The 17,438-nt window shown below is 40.7% G+C and overlaps 1 protein-coding gene across 5 annotated transcripts in view; it reads right to left on the bottom strand.

Moving 5' to 3' along the window:
* Positions 1–13,300: 13,300 nt before the first annotated feature.
* Positions 13,301–17,438, bottom strand: part of SLC12A7 (solute carrier family 12 member 7) — a 136,557-nt gene continuing 132,419 nt past the window's right edge. For all 5 annotated transcript variants that reach the window (XM_072998467.2, XM_020797151.3, XM_072998468.2 and 2 more), the window contains 2 exons: positions 15,128–15,261; positions 13,301–14,036 (listed from right to left, as the gene is read on the bottom strand). In XM_072998467.2, the coding sequence (XP_072854568.2) occupies positions 13,945–14,036; positions 15,128–15,261 (226 nt within the window). In that variant the 3' untranslated portion in view covers positions 13,301–13,944. The remainder of the gene's footprint in view (positions 14,037–15,127; positions 15,262–17,438) is intronic.

The following is a 17,438-nucleotide window of genomic DNA, read 5'->3' as shown; positions in this document are numbered from 1 at the left end:
GGCCCTGCAACAAGCACAGTTAAGACAGGTGAGGAAGTCGCTTGCTTTTTAGATGGAACGTTTGTTTGGGAAGACCTTCGCAACAGGCTTTTCCATTTACACTTAGCTGTAACCCATCGAGGTACAACGGCTTGGCAATTGCCAGGAACTATCTTAGCACACTTCCTGCCTGAAGGGATGGAATGCTTGGCAGCAAACCGGCTGCAAATGGTAAGCAAGCTACTGAACTAACTGGGCAGAAGCTTTTATTAGCACTGTACTGGAGTTTTTAAATAAGTATTTTTGATGCTTCTTTTGGGGTCTTTTAAAATAAAGTTTGCTTGCTGCTAGAATCTCAGGAACAATTCCTCTAGCTAGCTGAACCAAAACATTCTTTTCCGGTGATGACCTAATAATTGTTATTTTTCAGTTCAAGAGTTGCAGTGTTCTGCTGCTTAATTAAAACTGTAGACCATCAAGTTAATTCTGAGTTATGGTGATCCTTTCCAGGATTTCCTACAGTAGGTGGAGAATACAGAGAAGTGGTTCTTCTGGGGGTCCTCTGGGACTGTGTAGCTTGCCCAAGGCCACACAGGCAGGCTTTTCTCCCAGGAAGCATAATGGGAAATTTAACTCCCAACTTCTGGCTCTGCAGACAGATACCTAAACCACTGAGCTATCCAGTTTTGTTCCTACCACTTACTGAGTTCTAATATCACCGCAATTACGGGCATGTCTACTCAGAAGTGAGTCCCATTTGGTTCAAAGAGACCTGCATCCAGGTGAGAAGGTGTTGAATTATAGCTTAACATCCCAGAAACATATCTGATTGCATGCATATCAAGAGTTCATGGGAGTGAAAAAAAGCAGGACATAGTGTTAATTGCAGTATATAAATTTAAAGCTGTTGACAATTTCAAATTGTTTTCTGTATTTTCTTTCAAGCAAAACCTGAATATCTCAGAGCTGTGATGGTTACCTTCAAAGTGTGTATGCAGAGCATAGAGCAATTCCCCAAAGCTGAATGTATGGATAAATATGCTTTCCAGAGAGAGTACGGAGCTTTGTTACCACAGATTCTTTGTGTGTAGCAGCATCAGACTAAATTGTGCAAAATAAAACCACATGCAGATCCTTTGAACCGATATAATGTAGAAGAAGGTCGGAGATTTCAGCTTTTATTTTTTTAAAGCACACAGATGGATTTCTGCATGAACTTATGTAAACAGAGGACATACATGCAGCCTTCATGTAACTTCAGTAGCCTCTTTGCAATTTTGTTACACTTCCAGTCTCTGCAATTACAGTGAATAGTCCTCCCAAATGTTTCTGTTGAATAGACCAAAATACATTTCAAAATTGCAAAGGTTTCAAGGAGAGGTCAGGCTCTGACAGGAAACACAATTCCTTGTAGTTCGAGTTACACCAACTCCTCTGTGAGCTTTGAAGCCCCTCTACCCCACCAGCAAAACGTGCCTATTGAGAGGCCAAGCTGTGATACATTATGTGTGGTTTCCTCCAGCTGAAGGCAGGTGTGCATAAGGCAGGAAAGTGCAGATGGGAGGAGGTGTTTACAATGGCTTACCAGCAGTCTTTGCTGGACAAGATAAGCTGAGCGACTAAGCCATAGTGGTTTACGGAAAAGTACATCCTGGAGTGGGTGGGTGGATCCAATTTTTATTCATCCCATCTTGGCTCAATGCAAGGCATGGGCAGAGGTAAATGCAAGTGTTGTGCCTCCTCTTAAGGCACTGTCTTGGTTTTGTAACGTTTTTAATGCCACGTGGCCTCCCCCCACCTTGTGTTAACCCTGCTTGATATGCTTTTGATTCACCAGATTAAGGGCTGAAGTGTTGTGCATTTAATGGTAAGAATTTGGGGTGGGAAGGTCACCAATAAGGGCTTCCACTGCAGCCAGGGGTGCCATACTGCTGTCCACACATACTCGCCATGCAACCCTGAAGGTCTCTGACACGGGGGCACCAGGGCAGTGCAAGGTCCTTTCTCAGAGAGTAGCAGCAGTGTGGCTGGTAAAAATCGAAGAGCAGCTTGCTTGGGCCTTGGAGAGCCTTTGGTTAGAATGTTGTGGGGAGAACAAGTGGAATGTCTTGTTGGAGGCAGAATCGCTTCTGGATCCCAGGGACCAGATGTCACATGACAACTCACTCTTTCTGTGTGTGTGCGTGCGTGCGTGTGCATGCATGCATGTGGGTGTGCGTGTGTGGGTGCATGCAGGCTTGGGAGAGCCAACTACACCAGTGCACAGAGTGCTGTCCTGTGAAGATGCCAGCCACAGAGATTGGCGAAACATCAGGAAGACCAAACTTCAGAACACAGCCAAAGAGCCTGAAAAACCCACAACAACCATTAGATCCCAGCCGTGAAAGCCTTTGTGAATATATTTCCATCGCAGAAGCCTGTGCTGCAGGGTCAGAAGACCAAGCAATCGTAAGATCGAATCCACGCGACGGAGTGAGCGCCCGTTGCTTGTCCCAGCTCCCGCCAACCTAGCGGTTCGAAAGCATGCAAATGCAAGTAGATAAATAGGTACCATCTCGGTGGGAAGGTAAACAGCGTTCCGTGTCTAAATCACACTGGCCATGTGACCACGGAAAGATTGTCTTCGGACAAACGCTGGCTCTATGGCTTGAAGAGCGGGATGAGCGCCGCCCCCTAGAGTCGGACACGACTGGACAAAAATTGTCAAGGGGAACCTTTACCTTTACCTAAGCTACCTTGGATATTGAAAAAAATGTGAAAGGTTACTGTGACATTTACCCTGTGGCCCCTGCTTGTTTCACCAAACACAGGGCTCACCCGAGTATCACAACACGCCCTTTAACACACTGCCACCAATTGATCTCTTTATCAACCTATATCTCCTATGAAAGACTGAGGTCCATTCAGTACTGAACTTTTAAACAGAAACAGGTTTATTGATTGCAGGTTGTTTCAGGAATAATTCTTAAGCAGATTCTTAAAATTACACAAAGCTTCTGTATTTTACTTTACAGTGGACCCTCTACTTACGGAATTAATCCGTATTGGAACGGTGGCTGCAGGTCAGAAAGTCTGTAGGTCAAGTCTCCATTGACCTACAATGCATTGAAAACCGATTAATCCCGTAACCGGCCGTTTTTGTTCCATTTTTGTTCCATTTTGGTTTTTTTCTGGTCTGTAGGTCAATTCTCAGGCTGCAAGTCGAACCTAAATTTTGTGGCCAGAGAAATCTGTAACTCGAAAAGTCTGTAAGTCGATCCGTCTGTAAGTCAAGGGTCCACTGTAACCTCTTCTATCTTAATTAATACAGGTCACATGCTGACTAATCACTCCTTAAACACTCTCTCTGCCTCAAACCCCCAAACTCCTTCCCCTCCAAAACTCTGTCTCCGACTGAACTTCCTAGACTTTGACTCACCCCTCCCTTCTAGTTTCTCTTTCTCCACCTCCCAACCACTCTCATTGGTACATGCAAATAATCTTCTACCTGAGCCAAAGCAGTTGGCTACAGTTATGTATAAATATTCAAAATAAGTAAAAATAATTGAATGATCCCTTACTGGAATATCACCCTGCCTCTGCTTCTCTGAATGTTGGGACTCTATGAAGGAAAGCAAGCCAGTATCCGTGGCGGAAGATCACAGCTGTGTTGGCTCTTGGGTTTACGAAGTCACCCAGTTATGAGGCTGAAAGCTGTATCGCACTGAACAAGGCAATAGAATTTTAGGTTGTACTACTTCAATATGGGCCTCTTCCCACTGAATACTTCCCACGTGTGTAGTAACTTAGCACATCAAATAGCAGATTGCGCTCTTTCATTTTGTTTTTTGTGTTAAATCTACAAAAAATAAGCAGTATTTAAAACACATGAGAAATATTAGGAAAAAACATGAAACTATTACCATATTCCACAGTAGGGCAAAATTTTGTCACCTCAGCCATTTATCATTCTGCAGCTATGATTCAGGTTCATGACTGTATACATGCATGTATATGCTGGTACACACATATGTAGCAGAACTGTATTGTAAATTTATAATGGTGGAGTACTAAAACTACTGTATTCACCATATTTGCTCTGGTTTTTTTCTTTTTTAATTTTGTTTTTATGTAAAATCTGCAAAAAAATTTTAAAAAATAAGGTTTAAAAGGAGATTCAGGTTCATATAGTGCTGCATAGGCAACCCTTGCTTCTTCAGTAATACCTGCAAGAAAGTACTGAATGCATCATTCCAAATTAGTAGTTGGTAGTTGTCCAACTGGAGTAGTGGATGCTCCACAAAGTGGTGTCTTGCAAGCAAAGCCAGAGTGGCATTGGACTGGATAAGAGGATTTATTTCCATTTTATTGAGATAAATTAATCTCAGCTGGTTCATACATGTTGCTCATTAGCATGCTTCTTGAGCCATTTTCTGCATCCTTCCTTTTCAAACAGGCAGTGAACAGACTGGGCGGTATTTGGAGACTGACTCTTTCCTTGGGTGTTCAAGTCCCTAGCTCTTGGTAGATGATTCTCATAGCTTCACCCACAGACGCAGTTTCCTATGGAAACTTTTCTAAAGGCATAGCATAGATGGCAGAGCATTTTACATGCTCAAAAGGTACCTAGAAACAATTTATAGTGAAAGAGCCATTCCCATCTGAGGAATTTAGATTTTTTTTAAAAAGGACTTATAATAGCTATCCCCACAATCCCACTCTTTCCAAGACAAGAGATTTACCAAGTTCCTGATGGCGAAGCGATGTGCTTCAAAGCATCCTATTAAGGTCACTTAGGAGGACAACTTTCAAACTATTCATAGTTATCTAGAGCATGGGTATGACTTCAATTGTAAAATACATTAAGGGCAATCAATAAGTAATTAGAACATCCGTAATGAGTGGACCGCAACAATCACTACAAAGTTGTAAAAATAGACCAGAGACACAATAGACTTAATGACAGGGGATGAGACAATTGCTAGTTCTTCTTTCATACTGTGATAAAAACTTGTGAGCCATTACATTAATGCAAAATGCCAGAAGTAATCAACTTCCACATATTCTCAACCCACATTTATGTGAATTGCTAGCAGTAATCAACTTCCACATCTCCTCATCCCACCAGTTAATTCTTCTGCACACAATTGACACTATCCATGTGTCTCCATTCCATAAATATCCAGTAATCCCCCCACGTGAAACTGACCAGGCTGATATCAATGTAGCTCTGATATGAAGACGCTCATTAAAACATGGTTGTAAATGTTTAACATCTGCAGTGACATTGCAACTAGTCTGTTATGTTTCTTCATATGACAGCCCTGTGCCTTTGAACTCATCTGATGATTATACATTGGAAGACATACCCATGTGGATGAACAAATAACAAAATCTAAGCTCTTCCCCCCCCTGCATTAATTCAAATCTGTGGATCATTTCTAGGCAAGTATTAAACCATCAGATAGACCTACTCAGAGTATCAAACAGGCTCAGGGCAGACTGGGCACACTATCTTCTCTGTGTTGTCTGTGTGTGCCTTTTGAGAATGTGCAGCAAGAGGACAGCAACTGTTGTTACATGGAAGGTTATTTCTAAATGCTACCCTTTGAAAACAACAGCTTCATTTGTTTCTGCACTGTCAAATCAAGACTTGGTAAGTTTGGTCCCCACTGTGCCTGTATTTTAACCCTTTTCTTTGTGTCACCTTGCAGCCTAGTCAGTGGATATATTTTAAACAAATGAAAATGTCTGAATGAACATGAAATCAATAGCCAGGGTCTTATCGAGTTGAAAACTGTTTATCCGACAATATTGCAGCATAAGCTGCTTGACATTTTTGACACTTGTGCAAGGAGGCATCAAGACTCTTATTGTGCGGGCAGACATTGGGCGTTCTCAATCCTCACAATCTCTCCAGGCAGCAGAACTGTGTTAGAGGCCTTTCTGTCCAAAGGCAGCACAAAAAGATCTTGGCTTTAATTTGTTTATTTCATTTATTAACTAAAAATAAATGAAATAAATTAATATTTTTTATTATTATTATTATTAATTTGGATTACAAACTACCCCACACCCTCCCCCCTTTGAGGACAAGGGTTCAGACCTCGATATAGATCAACTTTCCCAAATTTCAGAGAGCATTAAAACATAAACAAACACAGCTGAGGGAAAAACAAAAAATACGAAGAAAAAGAAAAAAAAAAACCAACACAGTTCACCAACCACATTATCCTATCTTCATATCTGACCCTGGGCCCAAACATATATTAAGTTCCAGCTTTGTTTTGCATAGTCTCTTGGTTGATCTCGTAGTGCTTCTGATAGTGTGTCCAGTTCTATAATGTCCAACAGCTTCTTCAGGTATTCCTCCATTGTAGGTACCTCCTCACTTTTCCATTTTTGGGCCCAGAGAGTTCTAGCTGCTATCAATATATACATCAAGCAATATTTAACTTTCTTATCAGTAATCTCTGGCATAATGCTTAACAAAGCTATTTCAGGTTTAAAATTTAGTTTCCTTTGAATAATTCCCTGTATCATATCCCACAACTGTGAGCAGTAGGCCCTCGCTTTTTCACATGACCACCACATATGGTAATAAGATCCCTTTTTTTTTTACATTTCCAGCAGATATTGCTGCTTCCTTCTGACATTTTTGCCAGCTTTATGGGAGTGTGATGCCATCTATAAAACATTTTGAGGGTATTTTCTCTTAAATTAACTGGCTTAATCATTTTATAACAGTCTTTCCACATCATTGTCCAGTGATCAATGTCAATATTATAACCAAAATCCCTTGCCCATCTTACCATTGTCTCCTTCACCCTCTCATCCTCCATTTCATATTCCAATAGATATGTATACATTTTCTTTATTATTTTCTCATCAGAGTGGATCCAGAGTTTATCTACCTGTACTTCACCTTCAAAAAAGCCCAAAATTCTATCTTTTCTGTATCTTGATTCTAGTTTGTTCAGCGACCACCAGTCTGTTGCCACCCCTAGTTCCTCTAATTCTTGTTTGCTTTTTAGCTTTTGTTCTCTATTAAGCAATTCTTTGTAATTTAACAACATCCCTTTCTGATTCATCACTTTCATCGAAAATGCCTCTATGGGGGCTACCCATAGTGGGATTTTTTTGTATGTTTGTGCTCGAAATTTATACCAGACTAGACCCAAAGCTTTCCTTACAATATGTTCCGTAAAATGAGATTGTTCCTTATCTTTCCCATACCACACATATGCGTGCCACCCCATACTTCAATCATACCCCTCTAATTTCAATAATCTTTGATTTACCAGGGTTATCCATTCTTTTATCCATGTCATTGCACACGCCTTATAGTATAATAACCAATTTGGGAGCCCTACACCACCCCTTTCTTTCAAATCCTGTAATAGCCTAAGTTTTATTCTTGGTTTCTTAGTATTCCATATAAATTTAGTTGTCAGGCGATCCAGTTCTTAAATAAATTAATATTTTAAGTCTCCAGTCCTCTATGCACTCTAACATAAACTCAGTGGGACTTAACTTTTCTCCGTACATTAGCAAAGTAAGCAGTATTATTTTATGTAGGCTTGGGTACAAATCCACACTCAGGACATGAAACCTCACTGGAAATGTGTGCCTGAGGTAAACTACTCCTTCAGTGTTTCATGTTGCTTAAAAACTCTATATATTAGAGGGACCTTGACAGCACATAAAAACAAGAAGTCTTAAATAATATCTGGATTCCAATGAACCTGCTCTCAGTATGACCCAGTCTAGAATCAATCCAGTGAATTTCTGAAACTGAATATGAATAGAATCTAGTGATATATAGACCTATGTTTCCACAACACAACTTTCCTATATTTTCTATATTTCTTTTAAAAATCAAACCAAACATTACCAAAATCTTCGGGTGCTTCTTACAGCTTCAACTTTCCCTCAAAATTTACACTACCTAAGATTAGGGTGCTTATACACCAAAGCAGCGGATATGAATTCTTCTACGCCACAGCTTCCCAACCTGGGGGCCACGACCACCAAGGGGGGGTCAACAAAGTGTTTATTTCGGGGGTTGCCATCTTACCTCAGTGTCTACAGCACCATCACAGGAGTCAATAGCAAGGCCACCCTGGAGATGGGCGTGGGTGGAATACCATGTTGTGGAAGAAAGAAATGGGGGAATGGATATTGTATTGTAGAGGAAGGACAAAACAACAACTCATTTGTCTACTCGAAAGAGCCTGGGGCACCACAGAAAAAGCTTGCAGCCTTCTTTGATGTGTGAAGCTTCCGCCTGTTGCCTTTGCCAATGGGAATTTGGGGAGGCACCTCTCTTCACCAGTCAAGCAGCAGGAAGGTGGGGCAGCATAGGAGAGCTCTTACACCGTGATGCAATGATGTGTGGTGCTATATTTGAATTTTCCAGGCACAAGTGTGGCCCAGCCTGCAAAGGCCTTTATTGGGAGAACTTGTGACTTGGGGTGAACATTGACTCTGAGGAGGAGGAGGCTTCTGATGAAGTGTACTGTGCCGTGCCATACTCTTGACAGGTCTGGTGAGGAAGCATAAACCATTTGAACACAAACATTGACCTACTGGTGAGGGGGACCAGAGGGAGGTTGGGATGGACACTGGGTGGTGGAAAGTGTTCTGAGTGCCCCACAGTCTCCTTTGGATCACCCTCTCTCATTTGTAACCACCACAGGTGGCACAGGGGCATGTTTTAAGGACACGGAAGTCTGTTCAGTGGGTAAGTAGATCAGAGTCCCCTAAAGGTAATTGGAAGTCCTTTTTCCAGCAAAGGCTAGCTAACTGCTTCCTAGGAGGAGCTGCAAACATCTTCACTGTTGGCGTTTAACATCTCCACCACCACGTGTACACTGCCTTTGAAAGTGAAAACTCCTGTCTTTCTCCATCATGACAGATAATTACTGTTTAACCTTGATCCTGCTCTCCCCAACCACGTTTGTACACTAATAGTGCTCTTATTTCCTGAGTATAGATTTTTATGTGGGCAAAACAGTATGTCTCAGACCCAGAACACAGGTACAGGGGACGTTTGGGGGTGCAGTCCCGAGTTAGAACTTGTATATAAAGAGTGAGGAGCAAAAAATAAGATGACAATGACGATGGCAAAAAGGATAGAGCTTCAAAGAAACCAGATGAAAATTGACCATAAAATAGTATTGATTGGAGTTGTAGAGTTGAACAGACATTTTATTGCAGGTATCACTTGTCTAAGTTAGTCCTGCATTCGATGACATAAATTTAATATGGCCTTGGTCTTCTAATACTTCCACAGCAGTCATACACAACCAGGAACTGCATGCAAATACAGTGGTGCCTCGACTTGACCACAATCTGTTCCAGAAGATGGACGTAACTCGAAATGGTCATAAGTTGAAGCACCATTTCCCATAGGAATGCATTGGAATGTGATTTATACGTTCTGCCCCCCCCCCAAAAAAAAATTACAAAAAAAACCCCACACACCAAAAACAAAAACAAAAAAAAAACCCAGCAAGCCCCATTGGAAGGTGCTAGGGCTTTAAAAAAAAACCCCCACAAATAAGCAAGAGAGCAAGCCCCATTGGAAGGTGCTGGGTCTTTAAAAAAACAAACACACACAAAACATCACAGCATAGAAACATAACCCCCCCAGCACAAACCCACCCTGAAAAACCCTGTGAATTTACTTACTCAGAAGCAGAAAGCAGCACCAGGCAGTCCCACACCTCCTCCAATACACACTCTCTAACCATTGGGACGAAAGAGCTACAAAGAAGCAGCCTCTTCGCCACCAACGGTTAGCAATTTGAATTCCCCGCCTTTCCCCCCACTTTTTTTCCAGTCGTAATTCGAAGCTCTGGCAAATCGAAGCAAAATTTTGCAGCCGGAGCTGGTCGTAACTCAAAATGGTTGTAAGTTGGGACATTCGTAAGTTGAGGCACAACTGTATGCAGGTTCTATGCAGGTGGGGAGCAGGCTAATGATGATGGATGCATGTCTCTCCTTTGTTTGCATTGCAGAAACTAAGAGTATTGTTGCGCCTCTCTTGTAAAGCCGAGCAGTTGAGTTGTCAAGATTTCTGGAAGCTTTCTAGCTCTAAGGTACATGAATTCCCAGGAAGACCATCAGAGTTTGCTATCTGTTGGCACTCAGTGGGTCACCATACATAGCTGATTGGATTAATTTAAATAATCACAGGACTTACTCTTTTAATCCTATATTGGGGCATGTTTCTTTACCCCATTAAAAATGACTTTTTATGCAGATGTAGTGGTGGGGATCACAGGTTTTCTATTATAAAAGGGAGTCATGACTCAAAAATGTTGGGAAACACTGTTCTGTGCTATTTCCAAGTGCACCTTCTTTGTCCCAACTAACTCTTATCACAGCTAATTTCTGTCTGTTGCAAGCGATTTTCATTTTCTAGGAATATTTTATTGATTTTAGAGATCATCTTTTACTTTTTTCCCAACAACCCAAAAGGGCCCCCTTCTAATAATTGCTGGAGACGTATAATAAAGGGAATACTCTGAGAATATATTGCAGGGAATATATAGTATAGTAAAGGAGAGACAGAGGAATGAAATGGTTGTACCATTCATTACCCAAGGGAAGTTGGAGAACTGACAGTGAGCCTGAGTTAATCCAGCCAAGTCAGGAGATTCCCAGAAGTAGAATCACAGAAGAAAACTCATCCCAGCCACTCCCTGTTCTACTTCATGAAATAGATACTAGGCAGTTTATAAGTACTGTAGCCAAGTATGTTGTAGCAACTAATTTTAGCCTTTTACACCATTCATGTGGTTCATCCTGTATTGCTTAACAGTGGAGTAGTGCTCCTTTAGCTGTTAGTTTTCACCCTCAGATGCAGTTATAATTTCTCTATAACAATTGAGAAGAAAACCCTGCTATTTTCATGTTTGTAGTAATTTCTTAAACCTTCCACATCATCCATTGTTCCAGACAGTCAGTGTAGTTTGGAGCCAAACAAGTTGGTCCTTTCCCTCTTGTCTTTCCATTATCAGGCAAAAAACCCTTCCTTTTTAGGCAGGCTTTCAACTAACAAATGGGGAGGGGTGTCTCAGAAATGCTATATTTATTAAATTTTGAGATTTTTAAATGTTTTCTTTTCAATTTTTTTCAGAATTGTTTTTAATATTGGTTTTAATATCAACAAATTATTTATTATTTCCAGGTCTACACTGCCCTATTACTATTACCACTCTATGGGCAGTTCACAACATACAATACAATCATACAATAAAAAAACACTGTGTAATAAATACAATAAAAATGCAACAAAGTACAATAAATTCATCATTAGCTAAAACAATGAACCTACCTTTAAGCAGAATTCCACAAATTAAAATCCACTTGAGCATCTGAGGACAATATTTACCACTAGTAGAAGGCAGCTTTAAAGTCTTAATTAACTTTCTAAAGGGGATGATGCTTGGCAAAGCGATAGGAAGCTTGTTCCAGAGGGAAAGGGGCCATCACAGAATGCTTGGTTCCTAGTGTTGGCTACTTGGCTTCCTTGGGTGTTACAGTTCTTATCAAGGACTGTGAGGACCCTGTGAAAGGAGTGGCTATTTTGTGGGAGAGATGTTCCACCAAACATCAAGGTGCTAGAAGATTAAGGGCTCTATAGGTTATGGTGAACACCTTACATTGAGCACAGAAACTTAACAAAGAGCCAATGAAGGTGTGCCAAGACTGAGGATATGGGTTCATATCAGAGATGGGGTATTCGTATATGAATACGAATATCCTCGCACAGGTGGCATTAACAAGGGTCCATTCACCAATCTACCACGGACGTGGATTGCATGATTCTACCAATGGATCCGTAGTGTGTCACCCACTTGCCACTTCTGGCAGGAGGCGGAAGGACAAGCCTCGCTGCAAGGTCAAAGAGTGGTGAGTGGATCGCGCGCTGCAGATCCATTGCTAGAATCGCGGCGTCCGCGTCTGACCATGGGGCTGGGCCCTCATTAATGCCACCTATGCAGGGATATTCGTATTTGTGTATGAATACCCCCATCTCTAGTTCATATCTGTCGGTACCTGTAATCAGTCTGTTATCACCGTGACCTGCTGAAGTTTCTGTACTGACTTCATGGGCAGGCTGTGTTAAGAGATTACGAATGCATGAACCACGGTTGTTAGACATTTATCCATGTGGGGCACAGCTGGACCATCAGTTGAAAATAATAAAAGGCACCCTTGGCCACAGCAGGTATTTGTGCCTCCGTAGAGAGGGCTGGGACCAGGAGTCCCCCCCCCAGCTGCAAACCCAATTCTTCAGGAGGAGTGTAACCCAAATGAGGCCAGTTAAAAATGTTTAGTTGTTTTTAACATAGTCTTAATGGTATTTTAAAATCTGTGAAGGGGAATACACAGAACAAATGTGTGTGCAAACCTAAGTCTCTTTCAAGAATGGTGGAACAGAAATTTAAGGAAAAATACTTTGCCTGGTTGCTCTATAAACTGTACACAGTCTCGAAGTTACTTGATTTTGTTTCCTTATGCAATTCCCCCCTTGTTCCTCCTTCCATGTCATGTTCTGTACCTGGGGCTCTTTCCCATTCCCCTTTTGCATTTCCTTTCCAGTTATACCATGAGGCCTGCCGTTTAGCCTTACTCTGTACTTGAAAATGAGAAACTGTTTTTAAAAAGCTCACTGCCAAGCAAAAGGATGAGCATTTTTGTGAATATTTTGCATTATTTTGGAGTTTGTTTTGTAAAAAAAAAAAAAAAGTATTTTCTGCCAAATACAAGATTTTTAAATTTTCTACAAAGGCCAAGTCTTTCTTATGCAAAAAATTAATAATAATAATAAAAAAAATCTTGCTATAGTTGCCAGTTTTTCAGCATGGTATCTTAATGTGTTGAGACATTCTTTTTCATCAAGGATGAGAAGAATTGTAGTGTTTTCATTATATCCCTATTCTGGGCCCTGAAACATGGCAGCAGATCACCAGAAAATTGCTTTCATTTGTTCTTTACAGCCAGGTAGGGAGCAGGTGAATTCAGATCCAATAAATGAATGCTGCTGCTGATGCAGCTACAGCAGCTGAACTTTCGTTACTTTCAGATATTTATTTTTTCACTGGATTTTTAAAATTCTGGCCACTCCTGAAATATAAGGGTTGGGTAACTCAGCTTTCAAAACCAGAAAGGCAAAACCTGTATGCGATATTTGTAAAGAGCAGAAGAAACATTTAGACAGCCCCAATCTTTTCAGCTTTGTTCTACCACAACAGCTGAAACTGAGGTGATAGTAAGTAAAGTCACAAGTGGCACTACAGGTAATTAAACTGACTACTTCTCAATTCAGTAGAGGATAAATTAAAGGATTTTTATTCAACCAGCATTTTTAAAGTAGAATATAATGCCAAATGATTCACATGTTTGCAGGTGAATAATGAGTACAGAATCAGGGAGACCTTGATACGGAAACAGAGCCTGCTTACCAATCAGCAGGGCCAATAGTACAAAATATGTAGGGATCAGACTCTTATAAAATACTGTAGTTCCTGGAAATGCTTTCTCTTTCCTTTTTTTTTTTTTTTTTGGCATACCATCATTATAAAAAGTACTAAAAAGTCAAAGGTTTATTCCTATGTCAAAAAAAGTTACTCCATTTGCCATGTTTAAGACCAATATACAGAAGGAGTATTTATTCACGTACTCTCATCCCAAGAACAAAAAAATAAGTCTCCCAGTTTTACCACATTAAAAAAATATACACGTATATAGTACATTGCTTCAGTAAAGACAAATGTTGTAGATCTATGTTGGAAATAATCTGCTTACATAATATGGGAACAGAAATAAAAATAGGATTCCACTGTCAGATTCTATGCTGTATGCAAGAAAACACAAGGCAGGCCCACGTTGTTAGTCCAAGAACTGCCACAGTCCTGTATTCATATCCAGAAGGATGCTGTTGCTAGCAATATTGTGCGTTCAATCAAATTATTAGGAATAAATGGTGATGACTTCACGGCCTCCTCCTCGCACCAAGAGCACTCTGTTCAAGCCTTCCGTCAAAACCTCCAAGAATTCCATATCTGGATATCAACAAAGTCAAGGTTTTGAGACAGTACAAACTGCATCTACTAGTTTTGGTAATCTTTACACCTTTTAACCTCGGGACAACCTGCACTCCAAAGATGCATTAACAAAGCATTTTCAGTAGCTCAGCTTCAAACCTCTGCTCAGTCATGAGTTTGCTCAATTGTTGTGAATGTGATAATAATGACTGTAAAGCATTCTGAAAAATCAAAAAAAGATATTAAAATGTCCAGGCAGGATATAATCCTTCTGATCACTGGTTATGAGAGATTTCTCTCTTGCAGGAGCAGCAAACGTACTTGCTTTGCTCTGCCTGTGGATCATGTTAGTATTAAACTTCAATGTAAGTTGTCTCCCACTAATACTAACCAAGGTTTGCAATAGGTTTGAAAGGTTTCAAGTTGTTTTGCACACCAAGGGAGAATAGACGGCTAGTGTTCACGAAGGTGGAATGCACTGTAGTTAACATTCACAAGAGAAGGGTAAAGGGATTTTATTCAGGAGAAGCGAAGAAAAAACAACAAAGTCCTGGTCTTGTAAAAGTGGTTAAGAGACCAACAGCTTCACTGCCTCTACATCACGACTATGGAATGCTCCTCAAAGTAGGCTGAATAATCTTGACTCCCATGGGCTAATGACCAAGAAGTCATTAAAAACAGCTTCTAAACATTGTTGCATAAAGCAAAATAAAAATGAGTGAGATGAACACAGGATGGTATGAATGGATCCCCTTTTTCTATGCTCATGCAGAAATAATGTGTGACAAGGAAACGGAAACTGTCTTGAGCTCAACAATCCAAAGTGTTTCTGTACTTTAATGGAAATGATCTGTGGATTTACCTGGAAAGAAGGAAGAGTATGCAGATGTTTGAATCCAAGTTATGTAATGGATTCCTAGATTCTTCCTCACACATTTATTTCCCTTTGTAATAGACTGCCCATCTCTATTTTATTCAGTCTTATTCACCATCTGATTTTAGTAGAACAATATATTTTGGAACAATTTTCAGAGGGTAGCTGTGTTAGTCTTGATTTCAGGAGTTGCTGGATGGCTGCTTCAGAGTCTAAAGCATATATAAAAGGATACAGTTTTCATCTCCTTTCCTGTTCTTTGGAGGTCCAGGCATGTTCAGTAATACCAGCTGAGCATTTTGTGATTTGTTTAGCACAACTCCATTAAGCTTGACAGCAGTATGCATCCTTCTTACATTTGACTGGTTCCTATGATACAAGAACAAAGTTGGATTAGCTGGCACAATTTTATATCATACTAGAAGAAAAAGGTGCTGGTGCAGCCAAACTTTCTGAAGCCATACCAAATAGAAAATGCTTACTAATCAGCAACTAATGTTATGACTATTTATAAAAAAGAAACATATGCTTGGGCAAATACATCATGGAATGTCTATGATTTAGAACAAAGAGGGTCAACTGGACTTGCAGACTGATTCTAGCCCCTGAAACAAATTTATCTGGCTTCTCCATGACTTTTAATGAAAGGGGGGATACACCATTTTGCTCGGTGTCACTTGTCAAGAAAAGAAAATGAGTCTCTCTGTTTTATAGAAATGTTATTGTACTGCTCTTTCCTGCTATCTAGAAAGTAAAAACTCTATGGCCAACAAAACTCTGAAAGGAATTTTCCAGGGCATGCAATACTTTATTAGCCTCTACCCCAACCTAGGACTTCACACTATGTGATTGCAAGTGTGGGTGCTTATTGCTGGGTGCCATCAACAGCATGACTGTAACAGATAATTCAAGAGTTAATATGTACCAGCACCCCAATCTCATGGCATGAGATTACAATAGTGTTGGTAGTACTGAATTTAACCATAACTGATTAAAAAAAAACCAAACCTTGTGAATTTATCTCTGCTACTTTTGCTCCTGCCTACATTTCCATTATTATGGAGAAAGCCAGAGAGTTCCAGAAAACATCTACTTCTGCTTCATTGACTACGCAAAAGCCTCTGACTGTATGGATCACAGCAAACTATGGCAAGTCCTTAAAGAAATGGGAGTGCCTGACCACCTTATCTATCTCCTGAGAAATCTATATGTGGGACAGGAAGCAACAGTTAGAACTGGATACGGAACAACTGATTGGTTCAAAATTGGGAAAGGAGTATGACAAGGCTGTATCTTGTCTCTCTGCTTACTTAACTTATATGCAGAATACATCATGCAAAAGGCTGGACTGGAGGAATCCCAAGCCGGAATTAAGATTGCTGGAAGAAATATCAGTAACCTCAGATATGTAGACAATACCACTCTGATGGCAGAAAGTGAGGAGGAATTAAAGAACCTCGCAATGAGGGTGAAAGAGGAGAGTGCACAAAACAGTCTGAAGCTCAACATCAAAAAAAAACTAAGATCATGGCCACTGGCCGCATCACCTCCTGGCAAATAGAAGGGGAAGATATGGAGGCAGTAATAGATTTTACTTTCCTGGGCTCCATGATCACTGCAGATGGTGACAGCAGCCATGGAATTAAAAGACACCTGCTTCTTGGGAGGAAAACAATGACAAACCTAGACAACATCTTAAAAGGCAGAGACATCACCTTGCCGACAAAGGCCTGCATAGTCAAAGCTATGGTTTTTTCCAGTAGCGATGTATAGAAGTGAGAGGTGGACCATAAAGAAGACTGACTGCCAAAGAACTGATTTTTTGAATTGTGGTGCTGGAGGAGACTCTTGAGAGTCCCCTGGATTGCAAGGAGATCAAACCTATCCATTCTGAAGGAAATCAACCCTGAGTGCTCACTGGAAGGACAGATCCTGGAGCTGAGGCTCTAATACTTTGGCCATCTCATGAGAAGAGAAGACTCCCCAGAAAGAGGAGTCTGGAAAGAGAAGACTCCCTGATGTTGGGAAAATGTGAAGGCAAGAGAACGAGACGTCAGAGGACGAGATGGTTGGACAGTGTAATCGAAGCGACCAACATGAATTTGACCCAACTCCGGGAGGCAGTGGAAGACAGGAGGGCCTGGCATGCTCTGGTCCATGGGGTCACAAAGAGTTGGACACGACTTAACAACTAAACAACAACAACATTTCCATTTCCCATCGTAAAGAGACTATTCACCAATACTCTCTAATTTTGATAGGGAGATCATAATAATTTACACCCTAATTGATCAAGAAAAGGCTAATCTAGGTAACACATGCCACTGTTTCTTTCTCCCCAGTCCCATTTCCTTGACTCTTTGGATACTAATCATAGGAAACTGCTTGCTACAAAGGGCTTGGTTTCCTGTTGGTTGCACTGAATTCAGGTCACCAGTTTAGAAGAATCAATATGAAATCCTATTCATTACTACTCCTTTTATACAAGTGTTTACTTTTGAAATTCCAAACAAAACTCATCTCCAGCTTTATTAGGGGAACCAGCT

This window comes from Pogona vitticeps, chromosome 4 (assembly GCF_051106095.1).
Source record: "Pogona vitticeps strain Pit_001003342236 chromosome 4, PviZW2.1, whole genome shotgun sequence".
NCBI lineage: Eukaryota > Metazoa > Chordata > Lepidosauria > Squamata > Agamidae > Pogona > Pogona vitticeps.
Note: the sequence above shows the minus strand (reverse complement) of the source record. Positions and strands in the feature narration are given on the sequence as shown.